Source organism: Corvus hawaiiensis, chromosome 30, assembly GCF_020740725.1.
Source record: "Corvus hawaiiensis isolate bCorHaw1 chromosome 30, bCorHaw1.pri.cur, whole genome shotgun sequence".
Taxonomy (NCBI): domain Eukaryota; kingdom Metazoa; phylum Chordata; class Aves; order Passeriformes; family Corvidae; genus Corvus; species Corvus hawaiiensis.
Genome location: NC_063242.1, coordinates 9,709,992 through 9,732,362, shown reverse-complemented (window position 1 = coordinate 9,732,362; position 22,371 = coordinate 9,709,992). Strand labels below are relative to the sequence as shown.

At 35.6% G+C, this 22,371-nt stretch overlaps 1 protein-coding gene across 2 annotated transcripts in view; it reads left to right on the top strand.

The window, feature by feature from the left end:
• Positions 1 to 22,371, top strand: part of DOK6 (docking protein 6) — a 261,564-nt gene that overhangs the window by 141,563 nt on the left and 97,630 nt on the right. For both annotated transcript variants that reach the window (XM_048289556.1, XM_048289557.1), the window contains exons 4-5: positions 8,510 to 8,629; positions 18,327 to 18,516. In XM_048289556.1, the coding sequence (XP_048145513.1) occupies positions 8,510 to 8,629; positions 18,327 to 18,516 (310 nt within the window). The remainder of the gene's footprint in view (positions 1 to 8,509; positions 8,630 to 18,326; positions 18,517 to 22,371) is intronic.

The following is a 22,371-nucleotide window of genomic DNA, read 5'->3' as shown; positions in this document are numbered from 1 at the left end:
AATTGTCCTATTAACTTAATGAAAGTATGGATTATGAGTTTCAGCTTCAAGCAACTGTATCTTCTCAGGCAGTCTTACGTGTCTCTTACTTACTGATCATGATGTAGAGATCTGAATGGTGTATAGTAAAACCAAGGAATCTAAAATTTCATATTTTAGATACAATTTTTTTAGTAGACTGTTATTTACAGGAAGTTTTTCCTGATTGGAAAGCATCTATTTTCATAGACATTGAAAGAATGTCTCTTTTCATAAAATATTTTCTAATTTAAATAATGTTTACATGTATCAAATGTAAAAATCCACTCTATACTGGGAATAAAAGTTACAAGTTTAAAATGAAAGTAAGAAATTGATAATGAAAATGTAATCCCCTTTGGGTTTAAATTATGTAGATGTGAAAGACTTTCCTAATTATGTTTCCTTAGATACTAACTCCAGACTATGAACTTCTAAGATTTATTTCTTTGCAGTAGCACCCCGTTAAAAACCCCCAAGAATAAAGTGGAAGACACAGAGACATTTCTGGCTACTTTGTTCTGCCTCAGAGTAAAATTTTATGCAACTGAGAATCAAGTAGAACACGTACTGCATTACAGATGATTTCAGTCAGAAGTTCTCTGTAATTGCTTTGAATGGGTTTCTTTACACTTCCAATGCCATAAAAACCTTCTTAGCTCTCATAGTAACAAGGACTCACATCTTAAACACAACTTTTAGAGTTTGGGGAAAATTTTGCATTTAGTGGACAATGGAAACACAGAAAGAAAAAAATGTGTTCTTTCAGGAGGTTTGTTGTTATGAAAGTCATGTATAGTACCATGCAGGAAAGTTTCCTAGCCCCTTTACATCAGAAGAGGGCAACACTAACGCTGCTCTCTGTGCTCAGCCAAAATGGCACAACCTTTAATAAATCTCAAGTATTCATAGCTTGAAGCCTTGCTTTAGTTAGGCATGTTTAGCAAAAGAAAAGAAGAAAGGGAGATTGCAAAGACATCCTAGTGTGGTAGTTATTGCCTGCTCCTACTGATTTAATGCAGAAGATACTCAGATGGCTGGAGTGAAAGTCATGATCAAAGGCATAAGGGCAATGAAGCATATACTGGCAATGGTATGCATTTTTTCTTCCATGTATTGAAACTAGTCCTTTTCACCTTGATTTTGTAAAGGAAACTAATACTTTTAAAATTATTTATCTTATCTATCAATATTTCTGATCTTCAAGTGACAAGCTTTGTCAATACTTCAAAGACTGAATATTTAACAAATTAAAAAAGAAAAGTGAAATGAACCCTAGGATTTGTACCAGTTTATTTGGGTATTGGATTCTCTTACTAGATCATAACTTAAACGCTAGAAAATGGAAAGGAGGCATACTTTACATTTGCACAGAAGGTATTAAATTTCCCACGCATTCGAAAAACAGCACTATAACATTCCCAAGAGGAATAAAAATCTTGTGGGAGTAGACTAAATCTGAAATACCACAAATTTTGAATATATAAAAATGCTATTGCTGACTGCCAGTCATGGGGTAGCAGCAAAAGCTGATGTGATAGCACCTTCTGTGTGTTTTGTTCCTGGTGACAGACCTTTTTTGGACACTTGACTGATGGTGTTTATGTCATTCCCACTACAGACATGCTGCCTGAGGTTATTTTACTTTCATGCCATTGCAATTTAACGTTAATAACTGTTGAAACAGGTATGAATTGACAGTCCTGGGGAACTGTATAATGCCCACGTCAGATTCTTGTTACTGGCCCATTAGTTTCAGACAAAATGTAAATGTTTCTTCTATGTTTAGGCAGGTTTTCATAATTCTTACTTTTCAATTTAAAGAAACTTTGAATTGAGAGTGAAATTTTGCTAGGCATATTTTTGGGTAATGATGTCAGCTCACTGTTGATCTGTTGGACATACTAAGACTTGATAAACATTTGTGGTGCAAGGAGAGGCACTAGTCCACAGCGTGAAGTAGAATACCTAATTTTAAAGAATACCTATAAATCTACCCTCAATAACTAATTTATCCACTAAGTCGCATTTTCCTCCTGGAATGGCATCATTCATTTCTGTAGGACTAATCACAGACTAAGGTGATATACACTTCTTTTTAATAGCAGAAATTGCCATTGTCATAAAGAAAAAAAAAGAAGACAAAAGTCCTGTAGTTACATTAGCAATGGTATCGAGCAAAGGAAATTACTTCCTTGTAGGCTATTTTTCTTCATTTTCCCATACACTCTCCATTTTTCAAGCAAGTCATCTTGAGTTCTGTTTCTGTATGAAAACTACATTCTCAAGCAGCATTGCATATGAGGAACTTTGCTTCTTGCTGTTTTAATGGGCAAGAGTTTAATGGATGGTAACATCAGTATGATAAATCTTTTAAAATACTTGTCTTCAAAATGATTGACTTAACATTGTACACGTTTATATTATAGACGGGACAATAGACAGACTAGTAGCTGAGTGCTGGTTATTCAAGCTGAAACTTTTCATCAGACCTGCAGAAACAAATGGGATATTTTCAGGAAAATGTCAGCTTTGATGTATCTCAATAAATACAGACATATACAGCTGGCTGTTTGCAAACACAGATACATAATCAGATTAATTATCAGAGCCCTGTTCTTGATAAATCTTGCATCTGCAGATAAGTGTGGCAGAAATAACAGTTTTAAATGCTAATAAATGTCCTTTGGTAATTATTGTAGTTAACTGTACTCTCCTTATGCCAACTCAAATTTAAAATAGCAAATAATGGGGAAATGGAAGTTTCTTTTTGTATATTGTTTTTGTATAATACTTAGACCACATCTTCCATCACTTAAAAAAAAAATGCATTAGCAAAATATGCTAACAGATAAAGTTACAGAGTATGTGTTCATATTCTGTAATTTTCATTTATCTTGATTGCTGCATTATTCAGTATTTCTTTAAGCAAAAAAAAGAAAACCGTAATGCCCAAATGAAAGGCGTGTATGTCGTTAAACTGATGGTATAGTCAAAAATATGCATCAATTTTAATAGCTGGAATTAGTTCAAAAGTAAAAGTCTTATAGTATTAAAAAGTGGCAATGATAAGATTTTGAGGAACTTGACTCACCAACGTTTTTGCAAAGAATATTTTCAGGTTTTCTTTAACGTGTTTTGTCACTGCTTGAACGAGCAGTATTTTCAGTAAATTAATATGATTTGACAGTATATGTAGTTTTCCTTCATGACTTTCCTTTGCCTTTTGGTTCAATGACTTACACTTAAGTGATAACAGAACACTTCAGGTGAAATATTCAAAAATCACAGTTCAAGAAAAATATACTAGAAAGTTTCCTTAGAAGTAGTATTATTTGAGACACAAGCAAAAATTATATATATGAGTCCCATATATCATAAAATACCTTCAAATATAGTTGGTCAATAAAAGAATAATTTTAATAAACCAGTTGCTGTCAGAGTTGCAGCCTATCATCTCTGTTACTTTCTATTTGAAAGCAAGCTTTAGTCTACATAAAGACTGATTTTCTGTTCTTTTGCTATAAATAGAACGTATGTCCCCTTCATTGCTTCCTAGCTATCACTTAATAAAAACTTGCCAAATTCATGCGTAGACATTGTTAATCAGTAATACATTATTACAAAAAATAAGCACTATCCCTCTTTTCCTCTGAGCAAAAATATGAAATAGCCACATTGCTTTTGATTTGTATCTGTGTTTGAGTGTGTGTGATGTGCTCTAGTAGAAGTGCCCAAAGTAACAGAGAAATGGTTAGATAACATTTTAAATATTTCTTAAATAAAATTATTTTCAAATCATCAAAGGATGATATATATCCTGATAAAGGATAGATGGTTTTAAGGTATTATTGATTTTGATAAGAAATTACATGCCTGCAGGCAATAGTGTTATTTGCTAGTGAAAAAAAAATATTAAGTTGCTTCACATATTTTACATGGTGCAGTATAATAGCACATAAATCCTGTGGGAATTCTATAATATTTTTTCTTATTAGCTTCTAATTAAGCCTGAGTGATTTTTAGAAGAGATAAATTGGCACATTTTTCAGTATCATCTTTCTTTCTTGGTAGAGAATATAAGGTCTAAGTCCTACTAATCTGAGCAGGAAAGATCCTCCAGTTTCATTCAGGATAACAATATTTAGTTGTATTTGTACCTCTTATAGATGTCATTTAGAAGGAAGAAGAGCTAAACAATTTGTACAGCAAATACATTAAAATGTTTCAGAAATGAAGAAACTAACATTTGAGGTTTATACAGTTTGACATCAGGTAAAACACAAAGAAGTGAGGTTTTTTGATTCGCACAAGGACGATGTTTGTTATCCCCCTCTAATATTGTACACATGCTATTTCCAACTTAAATTATTGATCTTATCACTTTATGTGGGCTGCATGAGAAGGAGAAGAGGCCTGTCTTTAGGAGGTGCATATAAATTGAGCCCTTTGTTTACAAATTTAATAAATTACTGCTCATTGCTCCTGGAAAGGAGGGAACTGGACTGAGCAGGAGGGGTCAGCACTTTGGGGCTTTATCTCAGCCTAGAGGCATCCAGCTGTACTGGCAACTTGTGGTGGTGGGAGATGGAAGGCTACTATAGGATTGTGCCATGTGAACACAGAAGGAAAATGTGAAAGAACATGGAGTTAGCAGGATTCAGAAGGTGTTTGGTTAAGTCCACACGCAAAATGCTTCCTAAGTTAGGAGTCTGAAAACAATCCCTCCTCTAGCCTTAGAGATCTAGAGGATCTTGAGGCCAGATAGAAAGAGATCTATATGATTTCTAAGGACAGTGAATTGAAACGTGTCCATATATCTATTTCATTGCCCCTCACTCCCTCTCTGTAGATTATGTTTATATTTTAAACTGTAAGAAGCAGAACATTTTTACTATGACAAATTCCTATCTCTAACACGATTTGCCAATATTGTTCCGTCATTGTTATTATATCAACAAACACATTTATTACCCTGCGGTATCACCTGTTTCCAAGACAGTGGTCAGACTAGGTACAGCCCCAGTGTAATCACCTGAGAACTGAAGCAGAAATGACATATAACCTCAGGCATGACCTAAAACTGAGATCAGCTGCAAAAAAAATATTGCCAATAACAAGTTGAATAACAAGTTTACTAATTTGCTCCTGGTAGTATTTCTTATGCAATAAACACTGCCTATCTAAGTTCTCTCATTTCTTTGCATTTTATCTCACCTCATGACATTTGTATAGAAGCATTTTATAATTGAATAAAAGTAAAAATGCAAATATTTTGATTTTATTTATAGCTGTGACGGCATGCTTTACAATATACCATTCAGTCCAGGAATTCAGTTATCTTAAAAGGAAAATAAATTTTTCAATGACAAGTACCAGTTATGACTAAAAACTCTGCATTTACTACCAATAAATCTAGTCTAGATGCATTAAAGAGAACAATTTTGCTGACACTTTTTTATTACTTGGTTCCACTGTAATATTTCATCTGTTTCAGTATATGCATGTAATCAAAATAAAGCAGTAACTGAGATATCTCTGTTTTCTGACGTGGTACCTGTCATTCTTAAAGATTGCTGCCATGACATGTTTATGTACTATAAATTATAATACATAATTTTTTAATCGTAAATAATATTGAATTTGTTACCCAGAAACACAAGACATTCTGTAGGCATTTTACAAAAGAATGACAGATTGCTTTATTGATGCACATGGTGAAAGGAAAATCAAGGCTTTGGTTTTGAAAAGTAATTCACCTGCTTCTAAAAAAAAAGGTTTCACATGTCCATCAAGGAAAAGGTTGAAGGCAATTCCCTGCAAGTAAGCAATAGCTATCAGAATGCATTAGGCAGGACTAACTCTCACACTACTTTGATACCCTTGACCTTCCAGACACATTTGTAGATAATGTTGATTCTTCCGACAGCAGACACAAATCCTCACAGTTCTGTGGGAAGATATTTCAGTTCTGCATTGAAACTATATTTCCCATAGCATTAAGTCAATCATTTTTGTAAGATAGAAATTTTGAGTTATACAGCAGTACAATGCATGCTATAGCCTACACTTTGCAAAATATAGCCATGATCTTATAATGCTCATACTAAGATAAGTTTCTTCTGTACAGCAGTTGGAGAATGGTCTGATCTGGGCCTAATCATCAGTGTCTGGCAGCAATAAGGCAGCAGCTTAAATTAAACTGCCAGCTGAACACTCTGAGAGGGGGTTTCTGGATCCAAACTTTAAAGGTCTAGATGTTCCTGTAAAAGAGAAAGGCAGGTGGATTGAGGAGACAAAACAAAGACGCATAGAAGAAACACCTTCCTAGAATGCTTGATTTGTTTGTTTGTTTCCAAAAATAACTACAGGAAATTTGGTGTGAGTATACATATAAGTTGAATTTGTTGCTTTTACATGAGTCCTCTTTTGAATATATGTTGATGTTAAGCTGGATTTATGGAATTACCAGTGTGTTTCACTTTCTCCTTGGATATTTGTAATATTAGAAGGGTTAAGTTAGTGTTTGTTTACTGTCATCTCGTTCTATGTTTTCAGTACATGCCCTTCCAGTCTGGGTGGAGGCACAATGAAAAAAAGTAATAAAATGCATATTTTGTAAAATACATAAAATGTTATATCCTGGCCACACTCCAGGAATCAATGCAGGCTTTATATAGAGCTATGCATTCTGTCAGCATATATATTGTTCTGTGACACAGTTTAGGCAGAAAAGAAGCAAAAGGAAGGAAACGTGGGAGCACTTGCCTAGATTTGCATTCCCACCTTTGTGCTACCACCTTTCCCCATTGATTGCCCTGTCCTTATCTGTAACTGGAAGCAGATGTTGGGCAACTCAGGGGCACCTCAATTCTCTTATCTGTGTGCTGGTGCCCTGCTCCCTCTCCCCATCCACATGCTGCCAGAATAGGGCAGCATGTCTTGGGGTCCAGTTCTATCATCTATCTCCCTGGCATGAAACCCTCTCCACGGCAAAGTGGGATTTATAAGGCATGGCTTTGGTTCAAAAGACTTCAAAAGTATCCAAGGAAATGGCAAAGGCTGAAGGAGAGGAAGGGAAAATATACAGGAAATTTCTTCATGTAAGAGTAGAATAATTTTGGAAGTAGGTGTTTAACAAATTTGGTATGTATCTGTTCCTGCTTTATTCAAGATGCTGAACAAAGGAAGGTATCCAAAGGTTCTTGGAGACCTGGAATTGCATGCCTGTCTCCCTTTGTTGTCCAGCAAATGTTTTTGTGAGATCTGTGTCTAACCAGGCAAGAATTTGAGGACTGTAGCAATTAGGCTTAGAAGAGTTTTTCTCAGATAAAAAAATTTCACTAATTTAAATAATTCATCATCACTAAATGCTTTGGGGCTGGCATGTGGTATTTTTCTCTCTCCAAATTTTAGCACTACATTGGAGAGATTGTCACAGAATTATTTTCCTGATGTCCCAAAAAACGGACTGAAAAAACTGGCAGTTTATTGCAAACATTTCTAAATTACTGGAGTCATTCACTGTTAAAGATGATCAGATAGAGACTGAATGTGACCATGGTTGCTCACTGAGTGCCTGGTGTTCAGCCTGCTCTCCAGGAAGCTTCCCTTAGGTGAAGTCTTTCCTGTAAATAAGAGACAGTCAGGGTAGTCGTGCGATTTTTCTTAGTTGTAGTTTCACACTGTGTTAGCTCCAACTTAAGATGATGCTTGTTTGACCAATGCCATGGATTTCGTGATGTTAAGTTTGAGAAGTGGACAGGATGAAGCTGAAGTTGAAAGGGAGGATGTTGTGGTATGTGTAGGCCTTGTGGAATTCACATTTTGATGGACTGGCAGATAGGGAGTTCTCATATTGCATCAATGCGATGCAATGGAGGACTCAGAAAGGACTGGGAGGTTTTAAGTCTTCATATAAATGTTTCAACTAATGCTCAAATTGCCCCAAGACCAAAAGAAGGTGAACAGAGCTGAAGAAATTAATTATTCAGACTAGTTTGACAGGCATGGTCTTTCACTACGACAGAGGGAAGTTTAGCATTTGAAGATGATTTTACTACTGTTTTTCCTTTGCTCTGAGAAAAATGCTCTAGCACCTTTCAAAACAGAAAATATCTTAAGAGTTCAGACTTGCCTAAAAAGCAGTAAAGAATATTTCAGCTACTATATATAAAGTTTTTCTAAATTGCATTTTTTCTTTCAAGACCTACCAGAAGTATACTGCCTTGAAACTTCCTTATTCCTCTTCTTTGTTAACTCCACCTCCTATCCTCAAATTTGAGGATGGAAGATGCAGTCCTAATAGTTTAAACCCTTTTTAAAAGTTCATAAATTGAGGCAATGAAATTAATGTGGGACTTTATGCTAATAACTCATGTTTCAACAGAAGTATATTGTGATAAACCTTGTCAGTAAGAAAGTATTGATTTAACTTCACACTTTTTTTTGTAAGATGTCACCATGAATGGTTTTTTTTCTGTTTTCTCAGAACTAGAGGCAGAGGAGTGGTGCAAACATCTTTGCATGGAGTGTCTAGGGGCCAGACTCAATGATATAAGTCTTGGGGAACCAGATTTGCTTGCTGCTGGAGTCCAGAGAGAACAAAATGGTAAGTAACTTTTTATTTGCTCCTAGATCAGTTCTTAGGTGATGTCCCATGTCATCTTTGCTTGTGCCTGTTGTTACGAGGACTTTTGCTAGTAGCTGGAAGCGTATCATTAGAAACTAAACATTTGGATATGCTTTTGAAGCTCAAGCCTATTTTTTTTTTACAAATAAAGATGATTAAATTCCATGCCAAATAACACATATAGAGTGACTTTGTGTCTTCATTGTGTTCAGATTTCCCTGTCATGGGAAATGATGGCCATGACCCTTCTGTTTCTGGAAATGATGGCTTCTGTGCAGAGGAATAAAGCAGCAGCTGTTGTTTTGCAGCCTTTTAAGGACAGCGGTGAACATTCCGACAGCAATTTGGACTGCAAAACACATATTTGCTTTAAACTCATACCTGTCTTGAATATTGAAGTCAGAATCATCTAAATTCTGTCAAATGTGGGTGGAAAGGGCAGTGACAGATGCTAGTCAGCACTAAGCTTGAGTTGTAAGTCTTCATCTAAAGGCTTTTTGGATTAGACACATGCACAGGAAGAACGCTAGTGGATGGAACAGGCAATACCAAAAGAAAATCTGTGATTACCCTGTCATTTAATTCCTATTAATGAACACGAGGGCAACACAAAATGTGCTCATTTAGTCCTCCCTAATTTACAGCTCTCAATGATTATTACTGTCTTGATGCTTTTATAAGATCCAATAGCGTTCAACAAAGTATTAACACACACTGCCTCAATGGTCATAAAATATCAAGCCAGCTATCATTATAAACAAAATTACATAATTAATTTATAGAATGAATGGCATTATATTTATTATATTATTTCTCTGAAACCAATAGCACACAGCATGGAATATACAGAAATCTTGTTCAAAAAAACAGATGCATTGAAATGGGATTTAAAAGAAGTTCAGATGTTTGTAAAGTTGTTTGCCTGCTATGAGACACAGAATTCAATTTGTAGACTCAAACTACTTAACAAAGGGAGAGCTACTAATGTTGTAGGAAAATGATAATGATCAGACACCACTCAAAGCATCCCATCTGCTATATGCTGATAGGATATAGGTATAAAGCTCATCTGCATGCTACTGAAGAGAGAACTGTGTGAACAGGTAGAGGTCTTTCACAAATGTGAAAGGAAATAAACCTTGTCAAAAGCCTGTGACATGAACAGAAAAGTAGCTTGAAATTCCTCAAGCTCTTTCTGCAGTGAATTCATGTACTCTCCAGCAGGTTTTGAACATAGGTGACAAATATTACATTTATTTATGTTTCTGAAGATCCAGTTAGACACACATGACCTCCAGGAGGCATATATTAGTTCTGTTGTATGAACTAGTCTTGATTCAATTGCCTTAGTCTAGAAATTAATTGCAGTGTTACCAACCAGTATACATGAACATAATTAGCATCTTTATTGTTCTAAGTAAATAAATGAAAGGAAACAAAGAGGCAAAGCATGTATTTGTTGTACAAATCACATGAATAATAATGCATGGAGGGTATCATTAGCTGTATTCTTTTAAAACAAGTGACTGAATACATATAATCCAATATTTGACGAGCATGCTCTGCTAAATCATTAGTTACAGTATCTCAGACAAGTAATTCTGATACCTATCCTCATCCTTCCCTCATCTCTTTGATGCACAACTTTGCATTTTAATAAGCATGTTTGAAATTCAAAGTTGTCTTGTTCAGAGGCAAAGCAAATTCTGTTGTGGGTGTCTTTTAATCAGCTTGAAAGGAGGAAAAAGTGCAGAGATTCTTACTATAGGTATGAAATCTGGCATTTTGTTCATTTATCTGTGCTGTAAGAACCTGCAGTTGCACTCAAATTCCTGTAGCAGATTTCTTCAGTAAAATCAGTTGAGTGGAAGCGTGCCTTCAGTTTATGCTAGTTATCTTATTCTGCAAACCTGATGCTGTCATTCCCCACATGACAGTATTATTGAAAAGGTTACTAGTTGAAGTGTGGAATCATTTGGTGAGCTATAAGAAAATCAGATTTTTAATTGATTTTCTTTCACATTTCCCCCATATTGTAGCTTTTACACACATGCTATCAAAAAGAGTAGTTCAAAAGGTACCTCAAAACCTTTTGAAAGTCTACTGAGCTTTTGCTTATAAATGTTCTTGTTGAGCTTTTTTTGACCTGAAACTGAAAGGTCAAAGTTAATTATACAGTTGGAAATTCATGAACAGTGGCTACGTGTAGGAAGCGTCTAAAATCTTTTTCTTTGTGAAAATGGCAGCTGTGTCACTCTCTGGCAAATTTTATTTTTTTGTGTTAAATAAAAACTGAATAGCAGTGTAGTACCTTTGAATGTCATTTCTTCCAAATATATTGCAAGTGTGTCAACTTCATAGAATTCCTCTCATGTTAGTCAATTTATTAATGCTTACTTGAAACAGAGATGTGAGAATACAGTCGGTAAAACATGTAATAGAGTCTCACAGCCTCAGCATCTAGTTTGTGCAAGTTCTGTTGCCTGACCCATACAAAGGCTTTCTTTCAGGTCACTGAACAAAAGATGTCTCTCACTATCAGAGCAAGAGCACAGATTGTGATAAATAATATAGTGTCAATGTTTTTTCAGTTTTGGATAATTTTTTGCACATTTTTTGCACTAAAGACATTGAATAAGGTGTCATGTTGTTCATATCTCTATGATATAGCAGTTGATTATACATTAATCCCAAAAGAACAGGTGTATTAAGCATTAATTTCATCGCATTCCATGGAGGTTTTTTTGAATAGTTACTTTGCCCTAAAGATTTTCTGAAATATGTACAATTTGATAAAGATATTTCTTTGGACTTAGAAAAACTAGCCTAATAAGGTGGGTTTTTTCATTAATTACTTTGCCTTTTCCAAGAGATATTTTTAATATGCAGTGTTCTTCATATGTTCAACTACTTGCCCATTCTTGTTCTTAAAGGACATTTTAATGATGGACGGGTATTCATCAAACACACCAGATAAATGAATTGGCTCTCTCTTGAAAAATGAGATGTGATGATTGTGATGTATAGATTTGTAGTTTTCTTCCTGTGTGTCACCACCGAGGCCACTACCCTCAGTTTGCAACATTTGAAATAATTTTCTTAATTGTTATTGTATAGGCTCTGGGGCCACTAGAATTGCTACATGCTACTTTATTTTTTATATACACAAAGAATCACATTGCAGAAAATTGTTGGCAAAGAAAATTTATGTGGTTTCTATCATTTATTTAATACCTCTTTTTATTACTTTTGAGCCTGTTCATCCCTCCACTCTCGCTCTTGTGGATCTTCTGAGATGAGCTTCAGATTTGAGAAGGGAAGACACCTAATTCTCTGTGGCAGGAATGCAACAACAGGGTTTGCAAAACAGTTTGCTCCAAAGGTTGGCAAAACTGCTGTTTGGTGTGCAAACGCCATGGCTCAAAGGCTATACAATCACAAGGCATTTTTGTCACATGAGAATAGAAATTTAAGGTAGTACAGCTACCTGAAGGGGGCATTCTTTTATACTTCTGAGTTGGTCAGTAAGTGCCAGTGAGATCTGTTTTAGCGTAGTTGCGCTGTTGCTTGAGCCTCCAGCCCCAAGCAGTTCTGCAGTGGTGACAGCAAAAAGAGGCAAAATGTAGAGCTGCACTGCTTATAGCAGACAGCTCTGCTACTGTGTCTTGTAGGAAGGATAGAGAAGACATCTAAGCGAGTTTTGTGCAAAGCACATCAGTAACAGGCAGCTTCTCACTGAATTTCAGCTCTGTTATTGCTTTCCAGAAGCATTACCACAAGTCTTGCTGTGTAAACTCTGCTGCAGAAAATTACTGTTAGACAGTTTTCTTTTTAAATTTAAGGCTCACAACTAATGGCTGCTTAGCTTGGAATGATGCACAAATTCCAATTAAAGTGAGATATGAAATGAAGCTTCTGTTGCTCTCCAACCATTTTACCTTCTCTCTGCTGCAAATCTAAGTGATTTGTTGGCGTATCTCAGCCCTATAACAGCAACCTTGTTTCTGTTTGAATTTCTTTTCACACTGAACATGGTCTCTAGTGTTTATGAATGTCCTTTTAGATTATTTGCAAAAGAATTAAAATACAGTATGAAAGCAAAAGCAGTAGAGGCCTCACTTCAGGCAATCACAATTCAGGTGATTAATTTAGTATAATGGGAATGAAGCTTTATATGCAATGATAAGATAAATAATAATAATAAACAGTTACAACTCCATGAAAGAAAATCTGGACTAAGTTGGATCTGATTAGACTGTTGACAAGTCTTCTAAGCAATACGCTGTGATTCTTACACACACATTTGATAATCCTTAGGTTTCTCAAGCTGCTGCTAGACGAAGAAATTGTGAATGTAGAGTGTTGACTTCATCTGGAAGAATTGGAAGCTTCCTTTCCAGCTCTGAGTGCATTTGGAAGCCTTTGCAATACACCCCAAAACATAATAACAAATTGGGGTTTTGGGGTTATTTTTAAATTTTTATCTTCCCAGGTGAAGTCATATCTAGAATTTCTCCATGGTTACAATGGACAATGTGTCCAATGTGTCATTATTTTCATTCTTTATAAAAGGAAACAATTTGAAAGATGTCATCCCAATGGACAGTCTACAATAACATACTATATTTACTGTGAAAAAGAAATCAGAATATTCAAGATAATATTGGTTAAAAAAGCATTATTTGTGGGCTATTAATAAATTCACTTTTTAGGTGCATCTTTTTGGTGAAGCCTCTATTCCTATCTGTTTTGAATACTAAATAATAGCACTAAAATAACTGAATACTTGTACTAAATAGTTTTCTATTAAACTTAACTTGTACTAAGCCATTTTCTATCAAACATTACTTGTAAACCTGATGTAAAACCTGAAGAAAATGGGCAAATGTTAAAATGCAAATTTTTAAACTAAAGAAAAGGCTAGATCCATCTTTTGCTGCTGTGTCTTATTTACTGTTAACTATCATGCCTGTGATATCAATATGAAGCTTTTTTATTATGTGTCTTGAGGTTTTAATTTTTTTTTTATTTTACTTCATTATAAGCCTAATTTTTATTTTCAAAGTCTGGAAATTGAATGAATTTTTGCTTTTCATCCCTGCCTAATATTTATATTAGTATTTCATAAAATTACTTCCTTCGTAAGGTTTTTCTTCTTTCATAACATTGGTTTTACCTTCCTTTCTTATTTAAAAACCCTCCACAGGAGCAGCAGTCTTGCTTCCTGGATTTTAATTGCAAGAAACTCATTAATTCTTGTTAGTAAAAATGTAGCTTTTCACAGTGAACAACGTCCTTGAATCCTCAGAAGAGGATTATGAGGCATTTCTTTGTGCTGCATATTGAGATTGCAAACTACAGCCAAAGCATAGAGACTTTGTAATTACATTCACAGAGCTGACTTGTTTTAGGGCATTTTCTAGGGTCAGTAGAATCTCTGTAATTTAATACATAAAAGCACTTTGCATGGTTTTTTATTCATCTTCTGTTATCCTTAATCCATTTTTATACAATAGGTTTGTTTGTTGGGGTACTTCAAATAAATGAAACACAAACAGCTTTATTCAGAAAAGTAAGTTGTTTATGGTTTTAATGTTAATCCAGTGAGACTTCAGATTATTCTCTTACTACTTACCAGTGAAACAATTTGACGTATTTACCTACCTTTACATTTTTATTGAGATGCTTACATTTTTAATGGAAGCAAAGCAGAATATTTATAAGCAAAGGAAAATATTGATTCTGAAGTCCTGGTTCCTCACTGCGTACAGCAGAAGGGAAACATTCTAATAGCCCTGAGATATAAATAAACACAAAATGCTTTACCTTCAAGACTTTAAGCTCTCTTTCCACCTGAAAATTAGCCACTGGTGGTTAGCAGCAGAAGTCTCATAGGTGGAGGAGTTTCTTTCACTTATGAACTGAATATTTGCTTTCAAAACCTCTACGTGTTTATATAGTTGCCACCAACCTGTCTCCTTCTATAAGTAATTTTTTACCCATCATTAAAGCTGAACTGAAACCAAGAATCTGGATTGCAAGATTGCCATGTCATCTGGTCGGTTTTCCAGCTGGGATGATTTAACCAAAGGAATCCAGCGAGAAAATGGCAGAAACAGGATCACTGGGCTCCAGTCATTTTGCTTCCCCAGTACAGCTGGAAGGCTGAGAGCATTTCGGAGTTGCTGCCAAGTCTCTGTCTCAGTCGATATGCTCACTTTCATAAAGACTCTTATGCTCCTGTGCCCTGGAAAGCATTATTAAGTGTCGTATTCTTGCCAAAGCCCAAATGCTAAACACCTTTACATGCACTAAGTGTATGATGAAACATTGCTGTACTTATTGAAGGAGATGGGAAAGAGCAGTCACATTGAGAGGATGTGATAAGTGTAGCAATATAACAGCATTTTTTTTTCTCATCCTGGCTTCACCACTCCCTGAACTTTGCTCTCACCATTTTAGAGAAGGGAAGAGGTTAGGGATCCTGAATGCTGAGGAATTGCACCTGTTCAGTCCCAGTCTTATCTTGTCCAACAACATCGCATCTACTTGTTTGGTTTCTTCCATCTCCCTGCTTTCTGGGTCCCTTATTAACTTCTATTTGCTTAGTCTTACTATCCGGTGAACTGTTGTTATCTCATCCTACTCATATGCAGATGGTATCTGAACCAAAGAGAACCAAAATAACCTATTCAATGTTATTCAGAAGGTCTGGTGTCAGAATTCAGCTGAGATTCCCAAATCTGGCCTATGATGAATGTTTGTTCTTGCCTGGATAAGTGTAAGGGCAAAACATGCCACTAAAGATGGAATGACTGTATTACCATTAGCTAGATACCTGCTCAAATATTTTCTGAAATGGAAAAATTGGACCCTGCATGTTAATAAAGCCATTCAATAGTATCCACACTTTTCCTTGTCCTCATCTGCCCACTCCTCAAAAATATAGATTTTGTTCCAAAAGCAAATTTATCCATCCTCAATCTTCTCCAGCACATATGTTTGTATGCTTGTTTTTCTGGACAATTTGATTCAATTCCAAGGGTGCTATGTTTTGCCCTGCAGCTGATGTTCACTTTAATCATACTTCCTTTAATCCCTGACATCTCACCTGAGACACTGACCTCCCATGCAAAGTCAGCAAATGTCTCCTGACAGTTTGAGGATGCCATATGTCCTGAATGCCCTTCATGCAATAATATCCACAAACACATCAGAGAAGTTGAGCATTTCATGATCATCCTGGTAACATTTAAAGCAAGTTGAAATATTCTGTGCCTTCCACACAACAGTTTAATGTTTACTTCAGAAAATAATTGTATGTTTTTATTTTCTCTGCTGTCTGAGGCATTCTGCTGGTGAAGACGGGGAAAGAGAAAGATTTTCATTCTCATCTAGTAACCCCATCCCCCCCATAGATACACTGTTTTATTTCATATAATGCAAGACAGAAAGAGCTGACAGGCCAGTTACTGCATCTTTCTTTCAAATAGAGGGAAGTAGCATTAAGTGACAGCATGGCAATGCAAAGCTGGAGCCTAATATATGATAGAAGCACACCTGCACAGTTATGAGGAATTTCTGCAAGACAATCCCAATGACATAGGGATACTGAAAGAGCATATATATATATATATATATATATATATATATATATATAAAATTTCAGTGCAACATGAAAGTTGTCTTGTTCACCGCCATTCCCTTCCCAAAGCGGTCATTGACCTGTTACTCCCATGTGTGAGTCCTTCTATTTACTTTAGTAGGCATTACATTAGACCTCTGCCCCATGCACTCCTCTGAGCATTAGGGGAGATTCTCCTCCGTGATCTCAGCAGCCTCTGCTAATCTGTCTGTGCTGTGTGTCACAAGACTGTTACAAAATGTTCAGAGTTTCACACATGGGATCCTAGTCATAAAATTAAACTTTTAGGGCTAACACCCATTAGTGTGACTAATGAGAATTTGGGCTTGGGAGAAGAGGTTGTGACTGAATGAATCAATTGGGGAGTCATTAACAGGACAAAATTAAATTGACTGAAACAGAACAACATTAAGGATGACAAGTTTACTTATAGCTATGCAGCAATTTTTATTGCTTACCCAGCAGTTCCTTGCTTTCTCTAATTCCTCAAACTTTTGTTACTTTATTCACTCACACACATGCACACGCAATCTCAAACACACTTATTTTTTTTATTAACTCACTTACTTGCAATATTTTAATTGTTTTGTCAAAAACATATATATATCACATCTAAAAAATAGAGGCAATGTCTATGGTACTGAATTTCAAACAGAATGGGAAGCTAGTTTTGATTGTTGCAATAAATTTCTCTCACTTTAAATTTAAATTCCTTCCTAATTTTTATGAGGACACTGTGAGAAAATTCAGTTCAAATGGTGGATTAAGAATATTCCACACCAAACACTTTTTTCTTTATCAAGTAATTTGAGGCAATTTTTCTATCAGTTATCCCCCTAAAAAGCATTTTCCTGATGTTGTTATTGAATAAGCATTTTTCATGCTCATACTTTAAATTGTTCTTACCTTTTTTGTTAACATCCTTCAGGCAGTAGCATTGACATTTTGCATTTCTACCCATTTCAAAGATGAAAAAAAAAGAGAGAAAAGTTGTGAATGTACTGCACTCTCCCATATGATGCTATTAAGCCCTAATATTGCAATGCATTTAGAGTTAAAATATAGGCTGGCACTTCCAACTGTACAATCAGAAATGTAACTGAATTTTTAATCCTTTGTAGAAGCAACTCATAGAAACATTATTCTTCAAAGAAAATTGCATTTTTATTAAAATTTCTCTTCCTAATAATGTTTGCTTCCTTCCATATGAGTTAACGGTGTTTTCTATAATCTTGGGGTTTTTAGGTTTGGTTTTTTTTTTCCTTTTTTTATGATTTTTTTTTGTGTTGCTTATTAAATCACATGCAATTCAGGCACTTCAGAAAATTATTAAAGCCCTTGACCTCCAACTGCAGTAAGTGCACTTTGCAAGCAAAGTGCAGCTGATAGTGATTGATGTCATGACCATAATAATATATCATGTTGAATCAGATTTTTCAAGAAAGCAACAGATGATTAAAATTTGTTATTAATTTTACAAATAAGATGACTTTGGCAAATAAACAGAAACTCAATGCAAGGAATGTAATTATTAACAAGCTTCAGTAAGTAAACTTGGGTTTTCAATTTCAAGGACAGCTTTTCTAAGAGGCAATGGTTGCACATACATATTTTTCCAGGATACCTTTAATTCTGTTCTTTGAGAGAGGAGTCTCTGTCAGAGTTCACATCATTGTGAATTTTGATTTGTAAGGAGTCATGGACCTTAATGTGAGGGTAAAAAAGGACTGCAGTTAAGGTGTGGGAACATATGTCCAAGAGGACTATGCAGATCATCTGTGAAAGATGTTTCAGACTGCTGCATCATTTATAAGGAAAAATGAAATGAAGATGATTCTCATCTTATTCCTCTCATATGTACTAGCAGAACTGCTTCAACATCAGTGGATCCTCACCTCTGTTAAAGCTAGAAATTTGGCTTTGATTTCTGAATCATCAGAACTAAAGACTTTATTTCAATTTTTTTTCCCAGTGTAAAATCTTGCTTTAACCTGTGATGTCTAACTTTGTTTTTTTTCTGGTTTTTTCCAGAACGGTTCAATGTATACCTTATGCCTACACCAAATTTAGATATCTACGGGGAATGTACAATGCAGATCACACATGAAAACATCTATCTCTGGGACATCCACAATGCCAAGGTCAAGCTGGTCATGTGGCCTCTGAGCTCTTTGAGGAGATACGGACGTGACTCGACGTGGTTTACATTTGAGTCTGGAAGGTAAGAGCTAAGGAGATGCAAAAAAAAAAGAATAAATAAGAAGTGGGGTTTTTTTTTAAGCAGTCTGATAAGTTAGATAAGCCTCTCCTTATAAAGCAAGACAAAATACATGGCTTCTCCATAGACTTCCCCTTGCTGAATATTACTTTTCAATATATTTGGGCCAGTGTTTGAAATAAACAATAATATATCTTATATTAAAAATGAGTTTAAGCGCCCTCTGGCTTTTATTTAACTGTGATTGAAATGTTATTCATAAGGTTTATGGGTCTCACTGTGCTTAAATACTCATGCGGTATAATTTGAGTACTTTTAATGTAGAAGAAATTAATTCTGGATCGTGGAAAAGGCCACGTATGAATGGATAACTTCCATTACAGTGAATATTACTCTTTCTGGATGTTCCTGATGACTGATTGCCACCCTAGAGTATAATTGCAAGCAGGAGTACAGAGAACATTGTGAACCCATAAAAAGGCTAGCTGTTTTTTCTGCCTGCAGTTTTAATCCTCACTGCCATTTCCATCTTCAGATCAGTTTTAAATGTCCACAGAGCTCTGTTTTGCCTCTCTTTCATATCTTTTTAATGCATTTCATATCTTGCCATTAGGTTCACTGCCTTTTCTGCATTTCTGCACAAAAGAATTCTTCATTTAACTTTCCCTCTGGTGGTGTTTCAACTTGTATTTTATCATTCTAGACTATTGTTCTTTATGGTTTGGTTTGAGTTTTTTTATGGCTCATCATACTCCTTTATGAGAGCCTGAATTTTCTGAAGCAATCTGTGGAATTACAGGTGTCTGTACACTCTTGGGTTAGACGCACTGTCTTGTTAAAAAATCTTTATATGCCTTTTGATGTATACTTATTCAATACCATTAACAAATATTCACAAAACAACAGTTTGTGATCAGAAACAAAACCATGGATCTAATGGACCCTGCTAGTGAAGGGGATAATGGCCAAAATTCCTCTGCCATTTCTATAGCTGGAACTTACCATATTAGAATAATTTGAATATCCAGACTGCTGTCACTAGACCATATTGGTTCTCTGTTAGTTTTCTGTGATGAGTTCACATGAAGACATCATTGGGTTTTTTTATTTAATTTTTTTTTTGCAAAAATAAGCAAAGCTGACCTATGTTTCAACTTGATTTCAATGATTAAGCTGAGGGGCTTATTCAAATATACAATTTTAGCATGAATTAGCATTTCAAGCCTCCTACAGTATTTTAATTCCATTTCAAGCCTCCTACAGTATTTTCATTCCATGCTAGTATCTGAATATCATCTGCTCCTACAGTCCATGGACCATATGACCTGATGAAAAGTGGATTGTTTTCCTGTGTTTTATTATTATGAGCTAGCTCTGTCTTTATCTGTCCTGCTTTATTGTTTTTGATCTGATTCCTCCCTTTTTGCTTGCTTGGAAGTACTTTATCTTATTTGGAAATGCATAGAGGTAAAAAAATAGGGCTAGAGAAAAGCTGGTATCTTCAATAACATCTGAAGGCTATATAAGGCAATAATAACATTCATTTTAAAAGCTGTTGTTGATTTGCTTGGGGTTTATTTTTATTTTTTAATCAACAAATCATCTTTCTCATCTTTCTGAACATGATTTTCTTTGTCCCCTGATCTGCTAATACCTTAATACAATAAATTCCTGATGCATGTTTTTTATAAGAGGTGAAGCACTCATCCATGTTTTATGAGAATGTTATGCAGCAAAAGTGCTGGTGCTTTAATTTTTCCCTAAGGCTTAAATATTAAATGTAGGCAATTGCTTTAAAGGAAATATTTTTAAACAGGTTATTATGTTTTAGTGAGTTTTAGCAGATATCCAATATATGTGTATGAGGTTTGTATGAACATTAGAAGCTCCGTTTTATATATTCATTATACATCCTGAGTTTTGGTATTACTTTGTTCGAGAAAATAAATCCCTTCAATAAAATAAATGGACATATTCACAAAGATGTTAAATAAACTGATCAAAATTAATCTTTTTGACAAATTTATCTTTTAATAAATATATTGCTTTTCATTTAAATGGAGTATGAACTTGGGTGTATAAAACTGAACTGCTCACTTGTCTTATGAAAGGCAATGACTACACAATTTGAAGAATGTCTAAAATATGGGAGGAATGAACTCAGATTCTTTTAATCTGCCAGATTTTTTTGTTTAGTTTTGCACTGAATTGGAGTTTGTAAATATGTGTCTTTGCACTACCTATGAAGTGAGACTCGTCCTTATTTTTTATTATTTATTGAACTAATAAAAGTAGGTATTCCTTTCCCAGTGATTTCCTTAATCTGTCTTTTTGTCTATCCAAACCCTACTGAGATATGGGGAAAGAACAGTTTTGTGTGGCTTTGTTCAATGTGGCATGGAGAAATTCTCATTACCTAAAGTACCTGATTAGGGCTAACCCCGTGCAATCTCTTCACCTATCAGAAAACAGTCATTCACAACTCCATTAGGCACTACAATAGCTTTGTGTGGATTAATCCTGTTTATCTAACACAGTGAATGGATCAGAGCACATGAGGTAAGAGCCTAGCATTTACTTTTTTAAGATCTAGGCTTTCCAACCAGTCTTGGACTGGACTGGGGAGTTGTGCTGGTTTTGGCTGCAGAAGGGTTAATTTTATTCACAGTATGGTATGGGGCTGTGTTTGGGATTTGTGCTGAACATAGGGTTAACAACCCAGGGATATTTTAGTTATTGTTGAGCAGAGCTTACATGGAGTTAAGGACTTTTCTGCTTCTCACCCAACCCCACCAGCAAATAGGCTGGGGGTGCACAAGGAGTTGGGAGGGGACACAGCCAGGACAGCTGACCCCAAATGACCAAAGGGACAATCCATATCACATGGCATCATGCTGGTCATATAAAGCAGGGGGAAGGACAGGGAACAGGGGGGACATTTGGATTGATGGCGCTTGTCTTCTCAAGTCATCATTACGTGTGATTGAGCACAGTTTTCATGGGAATGGTTGAACACCTGTCTGCCCATGGGAAGTAGTGAATTAATTCCTTGTGATATTTTGCATGTGCACACAGCTTTTACTTTACCTATTACACTGTCTTTCCTCACTCTTACCCTTCCAATGCTCTCCCTCATCCCAGCGGGGGAGTGAGAAAATGGCTGTGTGATACTTTGTTGCCAGCTGGGATTAAGCCAGAACAGGCGTTTTAATGTTTAATCATCAATGATTCACAGAATTTCCTTAACTTATGGATGTATATAATGTGTTCAGACACCTCATCCTCATTATTTTGGATATTGGATATGTTGGAGGCACTGTGGAGTTGATCTCCATGGGTGCACTTCTTTTCAAACTTTTGGAAGAGCTGCTCCATGTCCGTGGGCTAAATTACTCCTTGACTGTCTTGGATTTTAAGCCCCCGAAACAGGAAATGTGTCCTTACAGAACTGCCCACCCTAACTGTCCAGGTGAAATTGCTCTTAATTTGCATGGGATTGCATTAAGTACATGCAATTTAAGAAACATGCCAGAAAAGGAGTAAAACAGCTACAGGTGAAACATTTCGTAGTCCTGATCGGGTGTGAAGACATCCCTTTCAGTCTCCTGTCCAAGTTACAGGATTCATTTTGCTGATGTTGTAAACCAAACAATCCATAGTAAGGGCCATAAACAATGTTTAAACTCAGCTCTCTGGTAGCTGCAAAAGGCAGTTGTCCAAGCTTTCCTTTTAGCTAAACAAGCTGTCTGAGGCATCTTTTTAGGAGCATAAGAGGAGACTCCTAAGAGTTCAGAATTGAGACACAGAGAAAGTTAAGCATACATGGACTCCTTGTTAATTTTAAAATGTTTCTTCTTT